Raw genomic sequence first — 20611 nt, forward strand, 5'->3', positions numbered from 1 at the left:
GTTAAACAATCCTTACTCAATTACATTTCCCGTAGCAATTGTGGTATCCCACTTGATATATTTTCACATTTTTGAATTCAAAGTAACAATTTTTAATGAATAAACCTCCCTTGTGATTTCATAAATATCTCTGCAATGATTCAATGGAGTGGAAAGAAAAAACAAAAAACGCAACACTTAAATAACCACAACGGCTTTGAAACATTTTTCCATTCTAGTTGTCAAACATGGAGATTACAATTGATTTTGAATCTAAAATAATTTTATTTTGATCGTGTAATGTCAAAGCCACATGCAGCAGTAGCGCATGCAACACTGGTCTGTGCAGAATGAATAATCTATTTTGCTAAATAATTAGTACTGCACTGCATCGCGAGAAGTAATTCGGTCGACGGAACTCCAAACCTGAGCTTACAACTTCTAGACCTAGTTCAGATCACAGGACATTGGATGGCAAAGTTCAACGTGTGTGTAAAGTGATAAGAACAAATATACATGACCATTTTAAGTACACTTCAACTTTAATTCACTATTTCTTCCTGCTCCCCCTTCCAATATCTGTGGATCATACTATCATGAATCCATGAAAGGGGCTGCCCATTAAATCTCTTGCAAATGTTAATTTAGATAAAATGGTTCTGCAATTTTCCCCTCGTACCCAATCTTTTTTTTATTATGAAGCTAACTCTCACACAGTAGCTCAACTCTCCTCTGCCATGTAAACATCGTTGCCCATGCGACTGGTGAATTCTGATCCTCCCGTCAGGCCAACCTCAGTGATTATAAGGGGTGGTGATCTCCACAGGGGTTGATGCAATTAAGTAACTTGCGGGTACTTGAAAGGAGTACTTTCAGTATAAACTCCTGCCGAGGGACCATTGAATTTTTTTTAACCGTGTCCACAGGCGATGCGAATCGCTGTGTCCAGATCGGTCGTGCTCATCTCTCCTGTTCGGTCTCCTTCCTGTGCAGCATGTGGAGTTGATGTTCTGCTGCCTTGTGCACAATCTGCAGCCCATCGGCATCCAGCTCCTTCAACAGCATCAGCACAGCATTCAGCACGTTGGAAGTGCGCTGCAAAAAGAAAACCAACAACTAGAATTAACAACAACTTTTAAAATAGCTATGCAGAATGAATAATCTATTTTGCTAAATAATTAGTACTGCACTGCATAGCTAGAAGTAATTGGGTCGAAGGAACTCTATACCTGAGCTTACAATTTTTAGAACTAGTTCAGATCACAGGATATTGGATTTCACAAAATGCTGGAGTAACTCAGCAGGTCAAGCAGCATCTCAGGAGAGAAGGAATGGGTGCCGTTTCGGGTCGAGACCCTTCTTCAGACTAACCCTTCTCCAGACTGGCCCTTCGAGCCAGCAACGCCATTCAATGTGATCATGGCTGATCATTCACAATCAGTACCCCGTTCCTGCCCTCTCCCCATACCCCCTGATTCTGCTATCATTAAGAGCTCTATCTAACTCTCTCTTGACGGGTTTGTAGGTTAATTGGCTTGTTTATAAATGTAAAATTGTCCCTCATGTGTGTAGGGTAGTGTTAATGCGCAGGGATCGCAAGTCAGTGCGAACGCAGTGGGCCGAAGGGGCTGTTTCCACTCTGTATCTCTAAACTAAGTTAACTAAGTTAAATGGTTAAAATAGCACTCAGATGCTTATATTTTAATTAGCCAAGACACAAATGTAAGAGCAGAGTAGTTATGCAAGAATTGTGTACAATGCATTTTAGACAATAGACAATAGGTGCAGGAGTAGGTCATTCGGCCCTTCGAGCCAGCACCGCCATTCAATGTGATCATGGCTGATCATTCTCAATCAGTACCTTCTCCCCATACCCCCTGACTCCGCTATCCTTAAGAGCTCTATCTAGCTCTCTCTTGAATGCATTCAGAGAATTGGCCTCCACTGCCTTCTGAGGCAGAGAATTCCACAGATTCACAACTCTCTGACTGAAAAAGTTTTTCCTCATCTCCGTTCTAAATGGCCTACCCCCTATTCAACTTAAAAATAAATAGACACCACATTTGAGAAAAGATTTTATTACACTAGATACTAAGCAATACAGATTTACCAAGATGGTACCAAAATTGGAAGCGTTTAGCTATAAGGAAAGATTGGGTGAACTCGGGTTATTTTCTTTGACAAGAGTCTCAGTGGAAACTTAACTCAGATATATAAAACTAGGAAGGACTTATCACTCAGCTGCAGAGAATTTAGAAAATTAGGAAAATGAGGAAATATTTTCCATCTGGAGGCGAAAGGAGGAAGATACAGAGATGGTTATCAAATTAAAACAATACTTGGATGTTTACTGAAAGTGTTATAACCTGCAGAACTGGCTTTTAGTTACGTGCTTTCCAGTCAGCAGAAAGACTATAGAAACATAGAAAAATAGGTGCAGGATTAGGCTATTTGCCAGAACCGCCATTCAATATGATCATGGTTGATCATCCAAAATCAGTACCCCAGTCCTGCTTTTCCCCCATATCCCTTGATTCCCTTAGCCCTAAGAGCTAAATCTAACTCTCTGTTGAAAAGATCCAGTGAATTGGCCTCCACTGTCTTCTGTGGTAAAGAATTCTACAGATTCACAACTCTGGGTGAAAAGGTCATACATGATTATAATCAAAATGTTGGAGTAGGGAAGGGTCTGAAGAAGGGTCTCGACCCGAAACGTCACCCATTCCTTCTCTCCCGAGATGCTGCCTGACCTGCTGAGTTACTCCAGCATTTTGTGAATAAATCGATTTGTACCAGCATCTGCAGTTATTTTCTTATAATATATGATTATAATCAAGCTGTCCACAGTGTAACGATGCAGGATAAATGGCAAAATGTTTAGGGCAAGATAATGTCAAGTCTGATTAAAGATGGTCCATGGTTCTCTAATGAGGTAGATGGGAGGCTCCCCTCTCCCATCAGGCAAGAGGTACAGAAGTGAAAACGCACACCTCCAGATTCAGGGACAGTTTCTTCCCAGCTGTTATCAGGCAACGGAACCATCCTATCACCAACTGGAGAACAGTTCTGACCTCCCATCTACCCCATTGGAGGCCTCAGATGATCTTTAATCGGACTTTACCCTGCACTATGTGTTATTCCCTTGATCCTGTATCCACATACTGTGGAGGGCTTGATGCTAATCATGTTTAGTCTTTTCGCTGACTGGTGCACACAACAAAAAAGCTTTTCATTGTACCTCGGTACACGTGACAATAAGCTAATCTAAACTATGGATAGTTTAGTTTAGAGGTACAGCGCAGAAAGAGGCTCTTCAGCCCACCGGGTCCGCACCGAACAACGATCCCCGCACATTAACATTATCCTACACCCACTAGGGACAATTTCTTTTTACATTTACCAAGCCAATTAACCTACAAACCCGTACATCTTTGGAGTGTGGGAGGAAACCGAAGATCTCGGAGAAAACGCACGCAAGTCACGGGGAGAACGTACAACAGTCGAGATGGAACCCGGGTCTCCGGCGCTGCATTCACTGTAAGGCAGCAACTCTACCGCTGCGCCACCGTGACCACCCAATGAATCAAGAGCTAAAGGGTGGAATTTGTTTTTTTTTTAGCATTCTACCATCATGCAGTACTTACCCTTCTGGTGCTGTTCCTCGTATTTATCTCCTTTAATGCAACAGAGGAGGAAAACTTGTCTCTTCCCAGCAGTTTCATTCCAAGCTCTTCTCTGATTTTACTGCAGAGAAAGATGTCAAATCAATGAAATGATATTTAACAGTGGAACACCAAGGTTTACAGCCCAAATGAACTCCAACCTTCTAAGAACAAAGTACTGGAGATGCTGGAAATCCAAAATAAAAAAACAGAAAATACTGGAAATACTCAGCAAGTCAGGCTGCATCAGTGGGAAGAGAAACTGAGTCAACATTTCAAGTTGTCGGCCCTTCGTCAGAACTGGGAAGTAGGAGCATAGAAATCTGATGGATGATCTTATTGAGATGTACACGATCACGAGGGGCATAAATAAAGTGAATGCTCACAGCCTTTTCTTCCCCCAGGGCAGAGATTTCTAAAACTAGAGGGCGTAGGCTTAAGGTGAAAGGGGAGAGATTTGATAGAGACTTGAGGGGCAATCATTTCACTTATAGATTAATAATAATAATAATAATATTCATTTATTGTCATTGCAACGAGTACAACGAAATAAAAAAAATAGCCAATCCTGACGGTGCGTACAAACATATATGCAATAAATGCAAAAACAAATAAATACATAAATACAATTAAATACAATTATATTAAGTACAAGATTTTTTAACGGTGTTGCCTAGTGCAAAGGTAGTGTTCAGTTCTCGTATGGCCCTGGGGTAAAAACTGTTCTTAAGTCTGTTTGTTCGGGATTTGATCGACCTGAAACGTCGACCAGAGGGCAGATGAACAAACAGACGGTGGCCGGGGTGGGATGGATCTTTTATTATTTTGCCTGCTCTACTGAGGCAGCGTAGGCTGAACAGGTGCTCCAGGGAGGGCAGTGAGCAGCCGATGATCTTCTGGGCCGTCGTGATGACCCTCTGAAGGGCCTTCCTGTCCTTTTCTGAGCAGCTGGCATACAATGTGGTTATACAGTATGCCAGCACACTCTCAATGGAGCAGCGATAGAAGGACAACATGAGCTTCTCCTGCAGGTTGGTTTTCCTGAGGATCCTCAGGAAGTGGAGTCTCTGCTGTGCCTTCTTTACTGTGGTGATGGTGTTGGTAGACCAGGTAAGATCCTCTGCGATGTGTGTACCCAGGAACCTGAAAGCTGGTACCCTTTCCACACAGACCCCATTGATGTAGAGTGGGTCGTAATCTCCACTGGTTTTTCTAAAGTCAATTATAAGTTCCTTTGTTTTGGAGGAGTTCAGGACCAGATTGTTCACTGAACACCATGCTGCCAGCCTTTGGATTTCATCCCTATAGGCTGTCTCATCTCCTTCTGAGATGAGTCCAACCACAGTCGTGTCATCCGCGAACTTGATGATGGTGTTGGTGGGATGGGTGGGGGCGCAGTCGTGAGTGTAGAGGGAGTAAAGGATGGGGCTCAACACACAGCCCTGTGGTGAGCCGGTGCTCAGTGTAATGGTGGAGGAGAGGTGAGGGCCTATTTTGACGGTCTGGGGGCGGTTGGTCAAGAAGTCCTTGATCCATTGGCAGATGGTTTGGGAAAATCCAAGGTCGGAAAGTTTGGTGACCAGTCTGCTCGGGATGACCGTGTTAAAGGCAGAGCTGAAGTCGAGGAAGAGCATCCTCACATAGCTCCCCTGGTGTTCAAGGTGGGTCAGTGCAGTGTGAAGAGCAGTGTCGATGGCATCCCCTGTAGACCTATTTGCTCTGTAGGCAAACTGGTGTGGGTCGAAGGTGGGTGGGAGGCTGGCTTTGATGTGCTGCAGGACCAGTCTCTCGAAGCACTTTGTGATGACCGGTGTGAGTGCTACTGGACGGTAGTCGTTAAGACCGCTGATGACAGACTTTTTCGGCAGTGGGATGATTATGGCGGACTTCAGGCAGGGAGGGATGGTGGATTTTAAAAGGGACAGGTTGAAGATTTTTGTGAAGACCTCAGATAATTGGTCTGCACATTCCCTCAGCACTCTGCCCGTCACACCATCGGGGCCTGCAGCTTTCCTTGAAGTTGGTTATAACACAACAAGCTCAGCCATTATATCTGAAGCTCTTTGATGAACATTGTTCTTGGTATTTGGTGGCACAGTGGTACAGTGTGGGTGGCATGGCGGTGCAGCGGTAGAGTTGCTGCCTTGCAGCGCCAGAAACCCGCGTTCAATTCTAACTTCGGGTACTGTATGTACGTTTTCTCTGAGACTGCGTGGGTTTCCCCTGGGCACTCTGGTTTCCTCCCGCTTCCCAAAGATGTGCGGGTTTGTAGTTTAATTGGCTTCTGTAAACTGCCCCCAGTATATAGATTTTTTTAGATTTTTTAAAGATTTAGAGACATAGCGCAGAAACAGGCCCTTCGGCCCACCGGGTCTGCGCCGCCCAGCGATCCTCGCACACCAACACTATCCTACACTAGGGACAAATTTTATATTTGCCCAGCCAATTAACCTACATACCTGTACGTCTTTGGAGTGTGGGAGGAAACCGAAGATCTCGGAGAAAACCCACGCAGGTCACGGGGAGAACGTACAAACTCCGTACAGACGGCGCCCGTAGTCAGGATGTAGGGCACGAGATCGCTGGTCAGAGCGGACGGGGTGTGCCGAAGACCCCATTTCCACTCCATATCCCTAAACTCTAAATCAGTGTGACAAGACCAATTCAGCTAATCCTGCCTCCTCTTACTTTGTCTCCTCCATTCTGAAGCTCAAGAGATCGCTTTCCATCTCAATGCTTGGTTCAGACATGCCAGACTCCATCCTCGAGAGGCTGATTGTTGACTCCATCGGTTCCTTGCCCGGCAAGGCAGCCATCTCGTCTCCATCCTCCAAAGCCAGAGTCAGCTCCTCCTCTGTCACTGCTGCAACACATTGCCGACAAAATAATTTAATAAGTTCATTTAATGATTTAATCATTGCAGAAGATACAAGGAAATGCAGATGCTGGTTTACAAAAAAAGGGGCACAAAGTGCTGGAGTAACTCGGGGGGTCAGGCAGCATCAATGGAGCATGTGGATAGGTGACGTTTCGGGTCAGGACCCTTCTTCAGACTGATTGTGGTAGTTGGGGGGGGGGGGGGAGAGAAAACTGGTCAAGAGGAGGGGAAGGACAGAGCGTCATGAGTGATAGGTGGATACAGGTGAGTGTGGTTTTTGACAGGCAGATAATTGGACAACACGTCAGTGATGTAAAGACAAAAGGTGTGAGATAAGGATAGAAGAGGAGCGCATTGTGAAGCCAGAGGACAGAATAGAGGTCGAAGGGGAGAAATGGGTGCGAGACCGGGTGGGGTACAGTTGATGGGTTTTTTCCCCCCCTCACAACTCTGCTTAATTCTTAAACCAAAAACCTGTTTTGGCTGGGCGTCAACTAAAAATGTCCAAACTAACACTGAAATTGTATGATTTCCTTTCATAACCCAAAGATGTGGGTTGGTAGAAACATAGAAACGTAGAAATGGGGTGCGGGAGGCGGCCATTTGGCCCTTCGAGCCAGCACCGCCATTCATTGTGATCATGGCTGATCATTCACAATCAGTAACCCGTGCCTGCCTTCTCCCCATATCCCTTGAGTCCACTAGCCCCTAGAGCTCTATCTAACTCTCTTTTAAATTCATCCAGTGAATTGGCCTCCACTGCCTTCTGTGGCAGAGAATTCCACAAATTCACAACTCTCCGGGAAACAATGCAGAACTAGTCCCCCATTTCTGAAAAATTGCCACAAAACTTCTACATTCAATTTATGCTGACTCACAAACAACTAGGGCTGCTAACTTTCTCACTCCCAAATAAGGGACAAAAGGTGACGTCACCACCCCGCGTGACCTCACCCAGCCAGCGGCCACGTGCTTCCGCTCCACCAATGGCGGCCGCCCGGGCCAGGAGGTTGCTATGCAACCTCCGTTAGGCGGTGCCCGGTACTCCGGGCCTACACTGTCCGGGCCTACAAAGGCCCCCTGGCCTACAGTGTCCGGGCCTACAGTGTCCTAATACGGGACAAGGGCGGTCCCGAACAGGACAAACCAATTTAGCCCAATATACGGGATGGCCCGACTAATACGGGACAGTTGGCAACCCTCGATCAACATCCAACTCAGTGATATTGTGACTGATGATTCTGTACCTTGGTTATCCAACTTCTGCAATTGTGGCAGGTTCCGAAGGACAGTCATTCTATATTTGTGGTGATCTGTGCCACAGCAAGGGTTTTCTGACAACCACAGTACTCTTAACCGGTGCAGTCCCTTTAGGTAGCAGATCTCCGTCAGGTTTTGTATGTTGTTCTTCCTGAGGTAAAGCTCACTGATGTTCTGACAGTATTGGAAGTCCACCAATGAAGAGATATTGTTCACACTTTACAAAAGAAAATAAACAATTCAGAACACATAACAGTCTGCACCAAACAAGAAAATCAACAGAATCCCCATCAATAAAATTCTTCTTCTGAAGAAGGGTCTCAACCTGAAATGTCACCTATTCCTTTTCTCCAGAGAAGCTGCCTGCCCCGCTGAGTTAATCCAATTTCTTGTGTCTATCTTCGATGTAAACCAGCATCTGCAGTTCCTTCCTACACAATATTAGAGCTCTTATCCATATTCACTGAATATAAAGTTACAATTGTTCCAATAGCTATTAAATACCTGAAGTAAATGGTTGATGCTTATTTAACTTTAGTTTTAGAGATAGTGTGGAAACAGGCCCTTCGGCCCACAGAGCCCATGCCGACCAAAATCGCCCATACATAGTTCTATCACAAACACTAGGGATCATTTACAGAAGCCAATTAACCTTTAAACCTGGACGTCTATGGGATGTGGGAGGAAGCCGGAGCACCCGGTCACAGGGAAAACGTACAAACTCCATACAGACAGCACCCGTAGTCAGGGTCGAACCCGTGTCTCTGGCGCTGTGAGGCAGCAACTCTACCGCTGCGCCACCGTGCCATTCACAATGGCTACTAATACAATGATGAAGGTGAAGTATTTCATTCCAGCTTGATTGTCATGTCCATAGTCCATGACAATGATCCCAGCTGTTTCTTGTCCAAGGTCACAATTACTCAAGGTTTATCCAGTTGAATGCTTTGATTGTCAACTCAATCAAGGTAAAGCACTGATAAACCTTAAAGAGGGTATTTATTCACAAAATGCTGAAGTAACTCAGCAGGTCAGGCAGCATCTCAGGAGAGAAGGAATGGGTGTCATTTTGGGTCGAGACCCTTCTTCAGACTGATGTCAGGGGGGCGGGACAAAGGAAGGATATAGGTGGAGACAGGAAGATAGAGGGAGATCTGGGAAGGAGGGGGGAAAGAGAGGGACAGAGGAACTATCTAAAGTTGGAGAAGTCAATGTTCATACCGCTGGGCTGCAAGCTGCCCAGGCAAAATATGAGGTGCTGTTCCTCCAATTTCCGGTGGGCCTCACTATGGCACTGGAGGAGGCCCATGACAGAAAGGTCAGACTGGGAATGTGAGGGGGAGTTAGAGAGCCTTCTTGTTAACACAGAAATGTAGCTGCTGTCACTGAAGTGCATTTGTAGGCTAGGATCTACATGCATCCCATGTTTAACCAGGTATTCACTCCTTAGGTTAAGCTTCGGTAGGCAGAGGAACAAGTGGCCAAGAGACTTAAAAGGAAGAACATGTGGTTTATGCTGACATGCCTCGAGTTCATCTCTCTACCTGATATTCAGCTCAGAATGCTGGTAAAGATAAAGGTTGTCTGGTAAGTACGAACTGACCCAAGCCAAGGTATTGTAGCTGTCTCAATAGTTCAGTTTAGTTTATTGTCACGTGCACTGAGGTCCAGTGAAAAGTTTTTGTTGCGTGCCAACCACTGCACTGAGTGTACATGTCCCAACTGCACATGAGTAAGAGAAATAGAAGACCGAAACGTTATAAGATTTTTCTTCCGAGGGGACCAATATAATTCCCATCTGGTAATTTGGGACCAGGTTAGTTCGAGCTGCACAGTTGGCACATAGCTAGCGGATTGGCCTGGTATTGGCTCGGATATCAGTTTACTTTTGTCACCTGCACCAAGGTTCAGTGAAAATCCTTGTTTGCGTGCTATCCAGTCAATTTATATCATAACATGAATTCTACTAAGCCTCCACACAATGAATGAATGAATGCTTTATTGTCACATGTGACAAGTCAGGATGACATTCTTGGTTGCACACCCAAGGTATGCAAATAGTTGCCACATAAAAGGCGTTGACAAAGTTACAAAGTACCCCTCACCATGTCAAGTCAAGTCAAGTCAAGTTTATTTGTCACATACACATACACGATGTGCAGTGAAATGAAAGTGGCAACGCCTGCAGATTGTGCAAAAAAATAATTACAGTTACAGCATATAAATTAAAGTTAATACAGAAAAGACAAAAATGTAGTCCCTGGAATTATAATAGTTAACAGTCCTGATGGCCTGTGGGAAGAAAATCCGCCTCATCCTCTCCGTTTTCACAGCGTGACAGCGGAGGCTTTGTTCTCCACCCCTCACCCCAGGTCCTTCTTTGTTGTTCTTCAACGTCCCCCACCCCCCCATGCCGTGTCCTCCTTTGTTCTCTCCCCCCCCCCCCCCTTGGCTCTTCCCCCACGCCGATATCTCCTTTGTTCTTCCCCCTCATGGCAGCCCCCCCCCCCCATGCCGGATCTTCTCCCCCGAAGGCCCCGCGTGAGGGCGCCAATACTCGTGAGGGATGTACATTGCGGTAGTGCAAAAAGAATAATACCGGAGTGCAGAATATAGTGTAACAGCTCCCATACCCCAGGTATTTTGTCAAATGTGATTTCCAGTCCTGATATCCATGTTAACTTTGTCTTCTGAAGGGTTCTGTTACCTCATCCTGTATAAACACTACACCATTTTACTCACTACTGATGTTAGTCTGAAGAAGGGTCTCGACCTGAAACGTCGCCCATTCCTTCTCTCCTGAGATGCTGCCTGACCTGCTGAGTTACTCCAGCATTTTGTGAATAAATACTACTGATGTTAGGCTAACCTAAATGTAATTTTCAGCTTTATTTCTCTCTTGCTCTCTCCGTCATTCCCCCTTTTCTTAATAGTGGGACAGGTAAGCTCGCACGGAAAACAGATTAAATGGTTAAAACAGCACACAGATGCCGATTTTCTTATCAGCCAAGTCACAAATGTAAGCACAGGGTGGTTATGCAAAAATTGCATTTTAGGCTACAGCTCAAAAATAAATATGCACCACTTTTCAGGAAGAATTTGATTGCACTAGGTAGTAAGAAAAGTAGATTTGCCAAGATGGTACCAAAATTGGAAGCGTTTAGCTTTCAGGAAAGATTGGGTGAACTAGGGTTATTTTCTTTGACACAAGCGGCTCAGTGAAAACTTAGCTCAGATATATAAAACTAGGAAGGACTTATCCCTCAGCTGCGGAGTCTTAAAAAGGAGGCAGAGATTCATAGATTTTCTGTCAACTCGTACGATGTTCAAAAATTTAGAAAATGAGGAAATACTTTTCGCCCAGAGACGAAGGGGCTGAGGCAGAATTTTAAAAGTACATGGATGTTTACTGGAAGTGTTATAACCTGGAGAGCTGGTTTATTTTGTTGGGTACTTTCCAGTCAGCGGAAAGATGATTATACATGATTGTACATATACATGATTATAATCAAGCTATTCACAGTATACTGATACAGGATAAAGGGCAAAATGTTTATTGCAAGATAACGCTTGGTAAAGTCTGCTTAAAGATAGTCCTCAAATGAGCTAGATGGGTGGTTCCCCTCCACCATCAGGCAAGAGGTACAGAATTTTGAAAATGCATGTCTTTAGGAGTGCAGGATATCCGGAGAGCAGAGGACAGCGTTACAGAGAAAGTGCAGATAAAAAGTGTAATGGCCGCAATGAGGTAGGTTGGGAGTTTTTGGGTTACACCGTACTATCCATTTGTCTGAGGTATTTAGTCACAAAATGCTGGAGTAACTCAGCCGGTCAGGCAGCATCTCAGGAGAGAAGGAATGGGCGACGTTTCGGGTCGAGACCCTTCTTCAGACTGATGTCAGGGGGGGGCGGGACAAAGGAAGGATATAGGTGGAGACAGGAAGACAGTGGGAGATCTGGGAAGGGGGAGGGGAAGAGAGGGACAGAGGAACTATCTAAAGTTGGAGAAGTCAATGTTCATACCGCTGGGCTGCAAGCTGCCCAAGCGAAACATGAGGTGCTGTTCCTCCAATTTCCGGTGGGCCTCACTATGGCACTGGAGGAGGCCCATGACAGAAAGGTCAGACTGGGAATGGGAGGGGGAGTTGAAATGCTCAGCCACCGGGAGATCAGGTTGGTTAACGTGGACCAAGCGCAGGTGTTGAGCGAAGCGATCGCCGAGCCTGCGTTTGGTTTCGCCGATGTAAATTAGTTGACATCTAGAGCAGCGGATGCAATAGATGAGGTTGGAGGAGGTGCAGGTGAACCTCTGTCTCACCTGGAAAGACTGTTTGGGTCCTTGGATGGAGTTGAGGGGGGAGGTAAAGGGACAGGTGTTGCATCTAGTGCGGTTGCAGGGGAGAGTGCCCGGGGATGGGGTGGTTTGGGTGGGAAGGGACGAGTGGACCAGGGAGTTACGGAGGGTGATCCAGTTGTCTGATGGCAGCAGGGAAGAAGCTGTTCCTGAATCTGGTGGTACACACATAAGCTTTGGTATCTTCAACCCAATGGAAGAGGGGAGAAGACAAAGAGACTGGGATGTGAAAGGTGTATGATTATGGCTGCTTCTCCAAAGGTAGTGTAGTGTAGATGGAGTCAATGGGGAAGTGGTGTGGGAGGTGGTAGGTAGGCTGATATATGAGATAGACTGGGCTAAATCCACAACTCTCTGTGATTTCCCAACGATGTTGGGTGGAGCTGTTGCCAAACTAAGCAGTGATGCATCCCGATAGTATGCTTTCTATGGTGCATCTGTAGAAATTGGCAAGAGTCATTGGAGACATGCCAAATGTCCGAACGTCGTAAAACAAAGACAATGGGCCGAATGATCTCTTCTGTGGTACAAGCCTGCACGATTTTATAAGCGATCCGTGCATTTGCAGTAATATTATTTTTGCCACACCTGTTTCTAGTCAGTAATGTTTGCAACACAACATGACCTAGATAATGACCAGGAAGATAATTTGAATTTCTTTTCCCGAGCCCCAAGATAACAATGGTACTACTGTTGAACAAAGTTGTAATAGACAATAGGTGCAGGAGGAGGCCATTCGGCCCTTCGAGCCTGTACGCACCGCCATTCAATGTGATCATGGCTGATCATTCTCAATCAGTACCCCATTCCTGCCTTCTCCCCATACCCTCTGACTCCGCTATCCTTCAGAGCTCTATCTAGCTCTCTCTTGAATGCATTCAGAGAATTGGCCTCCACTGCCTTCTGAGGCAGAGAATTCCACAGATTCACAACTCTCTGATTGAAAAAGTTTTTCCTCATCTCAGTTCTAAATGGCCTACCCCTTATTCTTAAACTGTGGCCCCTTGTTCTGGACTCCCCCAACATTGGGAACATGTTTCCTGCCTCTAACGTGTCCAACCCCTTAATAATCTTATACGTTTCGATAAGATCTCCTCTCATCCTTCTAAATTCCAGTGTATACAAGCCTAGTCACTCCAGTCTTTCAACATACGACAGTCCCGCCATTCCGGGAATTAACCTAGTAAACCTACGCTGCACGCCCTCAATAACAAGAATATCCGTCCTCAAATTTGGAGACCAAAACTGTACACAGTACTCCAGGTGCGGTCTCACTAGGGCCCTGTACAACTGCAGAAGGACCTCTTTGCTCCTATACTCAACTCCTCTTGTTATGAAGGCCAACATTCCATTGGCTTTCTTCACTGCCTGCTGTACCTGCATGCTTCCTTTCAGTGACTGATGCACTAGGACGCCCAGATCTCGTTGTACGTCCCCTTTTCCTAACTTGACACCATTCAGATAATACTCTGCCTTCCTATTCTTACCACCAAAGTGGATAACCTCACACATATCCACATTAAACTGCATCTGCCATGCATCCGCCCACTCACACAACCTGTCCACGTCACCCTGCAACCTCATAGCCTCTGTTATGATTTAATCATTTGGAGATGTTGATCATTACACGATTAGATCCATTTCATCCACATCAGATTATTCTTACCTAAAGGTAATCACTTCTATGTTGGGCATATCCCTTAATACGGACAGCTGTGGAATAGAAACATATGTCCAATGTTAGTGGCCATTATGAACGCCAGCTGCAGATATTCCATCGTTAAACACTACAGAAATCACTGCTGCCCAGGAAAAATATGAGCTAGAAAGTAATTCTTAGACTTTACGTTTTTAACCAGTATAGTTTTGTCAGGTTCCTTTATTTGAACAGATATATTATTAGCATTCCTCCCAAGCACCACTCACCATTTTGCAGTGTTTGAATGGCTGTGGCCCGAGTAAAATTCAACTGCAGCAAGGTAGGTTTTTTCTAATTTGAACATTGACAATCTTCTCAGTATCGTATTTTCATTTTGATTTTATTCGTTTCTCTACCAAGATGCTTACCAAGATCTCTCATATAGCACATCAGGACAGATAGAGGGGAGGACTTTTAAGGACATATAGTGCATCTATATACCAAAACTCGTTTGTTTGTTTGTTCCTGAACTTGAGCCAAAACGGTACACAATAGCACGACAATTTTAGGCCCACTTTACTCACCGTTGTTATTTCGGTGCTAATGGAAGAAGTTTCATTGAAATTGGTGTTATATTTTTTAAGTTATTCACATTTTAAAGTTTAAATCTATCTCCTAGGGAGGGAGGGAGGAAGGGAGGGAGAAGGGAGGATAAGGGGGGTTGAGGGGGATGGAGTCGGGGGGAGGGGAAGGCGGGAGGGAGGGGGAGGGGTGGAGGGGGGAGGTTGAGGGGGGGGAGGGTGGAGGAGGGTGGGAAGGAGGGGACGGGAGGGGGGAGGGGACAGAGGGGGGGAGGAGAGGGTGCTGCACCAATGCAAGAGAGGTTTGGGTCCACTTGGTCTAGTATGTAATAAAGTCAAAGTGCCAGAAAGCAGGGAAACAAGCCATTCGGCCCAAATCATCCATGCTAAAACCAGGGAGATGGTGGTGGATTTCCGCAGGCGCAGCCAGGTCACCCAGACACCGGTGAACATCCAGGGAATGGACATCGGGAGGGTGGACTCTTATAAGTACATGGGTGTTTACCTTAACAATAAACTTGACTGGACCGAAAATATTAATGCACTGTACAAAAAGGGCCAGAGCAGACTTTACCTGCTGAGGAGACTCGGGTCCTTTGGAGTGCAGGGGGCACTTCTAAGGACCTTCTACAACACTGTAATGGCATCGGCCATTTTCTATGGAGTGGTCTGCTGGAGCAGCAGCATCTCAGCGGCGGAAGGGAAGAGACTTGAGAAGCTGATCAGGAAGGCCAGCTCTGTCCTGGGTTGCCCCCTCGACTCAGTGCAGGTGGTGGGAGAGAGGAGGATGATGGCAAAGATAACATCGCTGCTGGACAACGACTCCCACCCCATGCAGGACACTGTCACTGCACTGAGTAGCTCCTTCAGTGACAGACTCCTTCACCCCAAGTGCATGAAGAGATATCGGAAGTCCTTCCTTCCCGCTGCTGTGAGACTGCACAACCAGCACTGCTCCCAGAAGACGAGTCAACAAACCAGTCAACAGTAACAGTAAAGAAAAACACACAGTAAATGATGACAATTATCCTTATCTTTATTTTTATTTATAATGAATGTCTCTTGCTGCTGTAACACTGCAAATTTCCCCGGTGTGGGACAAATAAAGGAATATATTATTATCCAAGATGCCCCATCTCAGCAAGTACCTTTGCCCCCATTTGGCCCATATCCCTCTAAACTTTTCACTTATAATAACAAATACAATATTGCAGGGAACTGAGCAGGGAAAATAGAATGGGATAGAGAAATAACATACTTACATCCTTCAGATTACTACCCCTGGAATAAGAAAAAAAAAGAACAAGATTAATTGAAAGATGAACTAACATATAAACTTCAACAACATTACTGGTAAATTATGACTCTGCTACGACTCAGTAATTTACCACCAAAGATTAATGTTTCTTGTGGGATCCAAGGGAACATATTAAATTCTGGCCCAAATAATATGTGCTAGGTTTGAATTTTTGGGGAAAATGCACGAACAACAGTCACTGCTTTTAACGTGAACACCAATCTCTCAGTCCCTGATAAGAACATGCAAGCAATTTAGACTTCACTGCAGGCGAAGACGAACAATGCTGGTTGATCCAGACTAAGGCGGCACGGTGGCACAGCAGTAGAGCTGCTACCTCACAGCGCCAGAGACCCAGCACCAGAGATTGAACAGGTTCAATCCTGACTCTGGGTGCTGTCTGTATGGAGTTTGTACGTTATCCTCGTGACCTGCGTGAGTTTTCTCTGGGCGCTACGGTATCCTTCCACACTCCAAAGACATGCGGGTTTGTAGGTTAATTGGCTTGGTTTAATTGTAAATTGTCACGAGCTTGTGTAGGATAGTGTTAGTGTACATGGATCGCTGGTCGGCATGGACTCGGTGGGCTGAAGGGCGTTTTCGCGCTGTATCTCTAAACTTAACTAATATAGCGGCAGAAATATCTCAATAAACAATAGACAATAGGTGCAGGAGGAGGCCATTCGGCCCTTCGAGCCAGCACCGCCATTCAATGTGATCATGGCTGATCATTCTCAATCAGTACCCCGTTCCTGCCTTCTCCCCATACCCCCTGACTCCGCTATCCTTAAGAGCTCTATCCAGCTCTCTCTTGAATGCATTCAGAGAATTGGCCTCCACTGCCTTCTGAGGCAGAGAATTCCACAGATTCACAACTCTCTGACTGAAATTTGTTTTCCTCATCTCAGTTCTAAATGGCCTACCCCTTATTCTTAAACTGTGGCCCCTTGTTCTGGACTCCCCCAACATTGGGAACATGTTTCCTGCCTCTAACGTGTCCAACCCCTTAATAATCTTATACGTTTCGATAAGATCTCCTCTCATCCTTCTAAATTCCAGTGTATACAAGCCTAGTCACTCCAGTCTTTCAACATATGATAGTCCCGCCATTCCGGGAATTAACCTAGTAAACCTACGTTGCACGCCCTCAATAGCAAGAATATCGCTATGGAATCGTTCAAGTTAATGGTTTCCACATTCCCCCTGGGATTTGTACTTGCTTCGCAGAGTGCAGTGACCGGAATCAGTGACCAGTTTTCCAGTTGTGGCCACACCAGTGGTTTGTATGGGTTCTACATGTCCCTCTGGCCTTTTGTATTCTGTGAATGGTGGGATTGCATGCGCTCAGCTCCCCTCTCTCACCATGTTCTGGCATGTCCAAGCATTTATTCACAGCTTCATTCAGGTGCTGCTGTTCCAGCACATCTCTTAAACCTGTGCCGTACAGTCAATATTGGCAGTAGACACATAATGCTGGAGTAACTCAGCGGGTCATCTCTGGAGAGAAGGAATGGGTGACATTTCGGGTCGAGACCTTTCTTCAGACTGAGTCAGGGGAGAGGGAGAAAAGATAGGAAACTGCAGCAGTAGTAGGGAATACAATAGAATCTATTTTTAAGGAAATGGTAATAAGTCACTGAGAAAATAATATTGAAATCGATCAGTCTTATGTATTTATGAAAGGGAAATCGTTATATACTTCTGTTGAGAGCTTTTAAAAATGGGCAATGAGTGGATTTTGTGTATTTAGACATTCAGAAGGCCTCAGATAAGGTGCATCACTAGAGGTCGATAAACAAAGTTGGTGCATGTGGGATTGAGGGATACAACACATGATATCATGATGACAGATACCTGTAGAAAGTGTTCGCATACTATGGAGAAACCAATCTCTTAAACTAATGAGACAAGAATTGAGAAGTAAGCAAATGGTCTTTAAGGGTGGATATTTCCATCTCAAAGCACGAGTTATTTCCATGAGGTAATAGGATTGAGTTGAGCTCTGAGTTAATCAGGCTTTGATGAATGTTGTGTCTTTGTTCCCTAGATCTTGCACAGGCAGCTAATGGGGACAGCTTTTATCTGTCTACTTTATCGAAACCTAACATCATCTTAGAAATATAGAAAGAAGGTGCAGGAGGAGGCCATTTGGCCCTACGAGTTAGCACCACCATTCCATATGATCATGGCTGATCATCCAGAATCGGTGCCCTGTCCCTACCTTTTCCCCATATACCTTGATTCCGTTAGCTCGAAGAGTTATGTCTAACTCTTGTACATCAAATCCCCCTCAACTTCATTTGCTCCAGGAAGAACATGCCTGGCAGGAAGAACATGCCTGAGGATTAATCATCCCTTTTAATAACAACCTTGAAAGTTATATAATTTTGACCATTGTTCCCAAAACGGTCCCCAATCAAAGTTCTACCAACTACCAAGTTTCATGTCTAAAATGAGATCAAGTACAGCCCCTTCTTTGAAAGGAATATCTTCCTGGCTCAAAAAACTATCTTGGATGCTTTTCGCAAATTTCATCCCACTTAATCTCTCAGCCAATATTGGGAAAGTTAAGGTCCCACATTATTTATAATCCCATTGACATTACACCTTTCTGCGATTTTCTTAGGTATCTGTTCTTCTAATTTTCACTGACTATTGGGTGCTCTATAGTGTGATCCCCGCAAAATGATTGCCCCTCAATTAATCCTAAATTCTATTTATATGGACTTGTTGGATGATTCCTTCTCGGATATTCCCCAAACATACTTCCCTAAAGCTTTCCCGATTCAGCAATACAACTTGCCCACCCCTTTTGTACCTGAAACTTCTATACCCTAGAACATTAACCTGCCAGTCCTGCCCTTCACTCAGCCATGTTTTAAATGTTTAAAATATCATAATTCCTTGTGTTGATCCATCCAATCCAATTAATGTCATAGAGTCATACAGTATGGAAACATGCACTGGCACAACTTGTCCATCCCAATCAAGATGCCCATCTAAACTGGTCCTGCAGTTGATCCATAGTCAAGTCAAGTCAAGTCAATTTTATTTGACTTGCACATTTAAAAACAACCTACGTTGACCAAAGTGCTGTACATCAGTTCAGGTACTAAGAAACGAACATACAATGGCACACAAACATAACAGCACATACATGAACTGCTCACAGCGCCCCCTCTAGGCTAGGCCTCAAACGCTAGGGAGTAGAAATAGGTTTTGAGCCTGGACTTAAAGGAGTCGATGGAGGGGGCAGTTCTGATGGGGAGAGGGATGCTGTTCCACAGTCTCGGAGCAAACCTTTCCTATTCATCGACCAGGAGTTATAATGTTGTGGAAAAACATACAGAAGAGCTATGACCAAATCTGCAAGTTACAGTAGTTAATCTCAGTTACAATTGGCTGCCGCTACCACTGTTGAGATTCCAGGGTTACAAGCAGTACCTCATAAATGCTTGCGAGACCTGGACGGCTGGCACCAGGCATCCCGGCATCTGGAAAAGCACCCCAACATTGTAAATTTACTCCCTGGCAGCCCAGGTTTTCGTATGCCCAACACAAGATTCCCAAAACACTTCATTCCTCTCTATTCTGAGCTCTGTTGTGGGAGGAGATCATTGAAAATGATTCAAGGATGTGTTCAAAGCCACCTTGCAGAAGAGCCCATAACTGATGAAAATAGTATTGAGAACCTCGAGGCTTTACACTGGGAGCTAAGATACACCTGGCACTGGAGCCCACAGAGGCCTGGCACAGCCCAGGTGAGCCTGGCACTGGACCACAGAGGCCTGTCACTGGCAGCCCACAGAGGCGTGGCACTGGTAGCCCACAGAGGCCTGGAACTGGCCCAGAAGACTCTGCCACTGGTAGCCCACAGAGGCCTGGCAAGGCCCAGAGGAGCCTGGCACTGGGAGCTCTGAGGCCTGGCAAGGCCCAAGGGAGCCTGGCACTGGTAGCCCACAGGCACTGGGAGCCCACAGAGGCCTGGCAAGGCCCAGAGGAGCCTGGCACTGGCCCACAGAGGCCTGTCACTGGCAGCCCACAGAGGCGTGGCACTGGTAGCCCACAGAGGCCTGGAACTGGCCCAGAAGACTCTGCCACTGGTAGCCCACAGAGGCCTGGCAAGGCCCAGAGGAGCCTGGCACTGGGAGCTCTGAGGCCTGGCAAGACCCAGAGGAGCCTGGCACTGGGAGCTCTGAGGCCTGGCAAGACCCAGAGGAGCCTGGCATTGGGAGCCCACAGAGGCCTGGCAAGGCCCAGAGGAGACTGGCACTGGGAGCTCTGAGGCCTGGCAAGACCCAGAGGAGCCTGGCACTGGGAGCCCACAGAGGCCTGGCAAGCTTCAGAGGAGACTGGCACTGGCACAGCCCACTGGTAGCCTACAGAGGCTTGGCAAGACCCAGAGGAGCCTGGCACTGGGAGCCCAGAGAGGCCTCCTGGCACTGGGAGCCCACAGAGGCCTGGCACTGGATGCAGCCCCTCCAGTCCAGTCTGAAGGAGGCCCCACGGTCCCCACACCTCTCCCCAGCCATATGGGACCTGGGCTGGATACAGATCATCACCCACCCATGCCCGGCCAGGGCAGGGGGCTGCCCCAGCAGATGGGCAGCGCCAGACCAGGGCTGTACCAGGCCGCACCAGCCTCACCGTCACCGTGCGCCGCCCTGCTGCCCCCGTGGTGGCGCTCACCAGCAGTTGAGCTTCCTGACGTTGTCGAGGTCCGAGGCCTTGGCCCGCGACAGGACCAGGTTCCTGCTCAGGGACATGGCGGCGGGAAGCCGCGGGGCCGGGCCGGGCAGGACCGTGACCCTGGCAACCGCAGCTTCCGGGAGGAGGGGACCACATCCAGCGCGGACCGGCCGCGGCCATGGCAACGGCCGGGGGGACGACATTGTGCGCGGACCGAACGCGGCCATGGCAACGGCCGGGGGCACGACATTGGGCGCCGACCGGCCGCGGCC

At 46.4% G+C, this 20611-nt stretch overlaps 1 protein-coding gene across 1 annotated transcript; it reads right to left on the reverse strand.

Annotated features, from left to right (window-relative positions):
* Window positions 1-244: 244 nt before the first annotated feature.
* cfap410 (cilia and flagella associated protein 410) lies at window positions 245-20611 on the reverse strand. Its single transcript, XM_078429318.1, has 7 exons — window positions 20340-20611; window positions 15616-15634; window positions 13800-13846; window positions 7767-7996; window positions 6330-6504; window positions 3624-3723; window positions 245-1074 (listed from the first exon to the last, which is right to left on the reverse strand). Exons 1-7 carry the CDS (start codon window positions 20564-20566, stop codon window positions 940-942), a joined length of 933 nt encoding a protein of 310 aa, XP_078285444.1. The 5' UTR covers window positions 20567-20611; the 3' UTR covers window positions 245-939.

This window comes from Rhinoraja longicauda, chromosome 37 (genome assembly GCF_053455715.1).
Source record: "Rhinoraja longicauda isolate Sanriku21f chromosome 37, sRhiLon1.1, whole genome shotgun sequence".
Taxonomy (NCBI): Eukaryota; Metazoa; Chordata; class Chondrichthyes; order Rajiformes; family Arhynchobatidae; genus Rhinoraja; species Rhinoraja longicauda.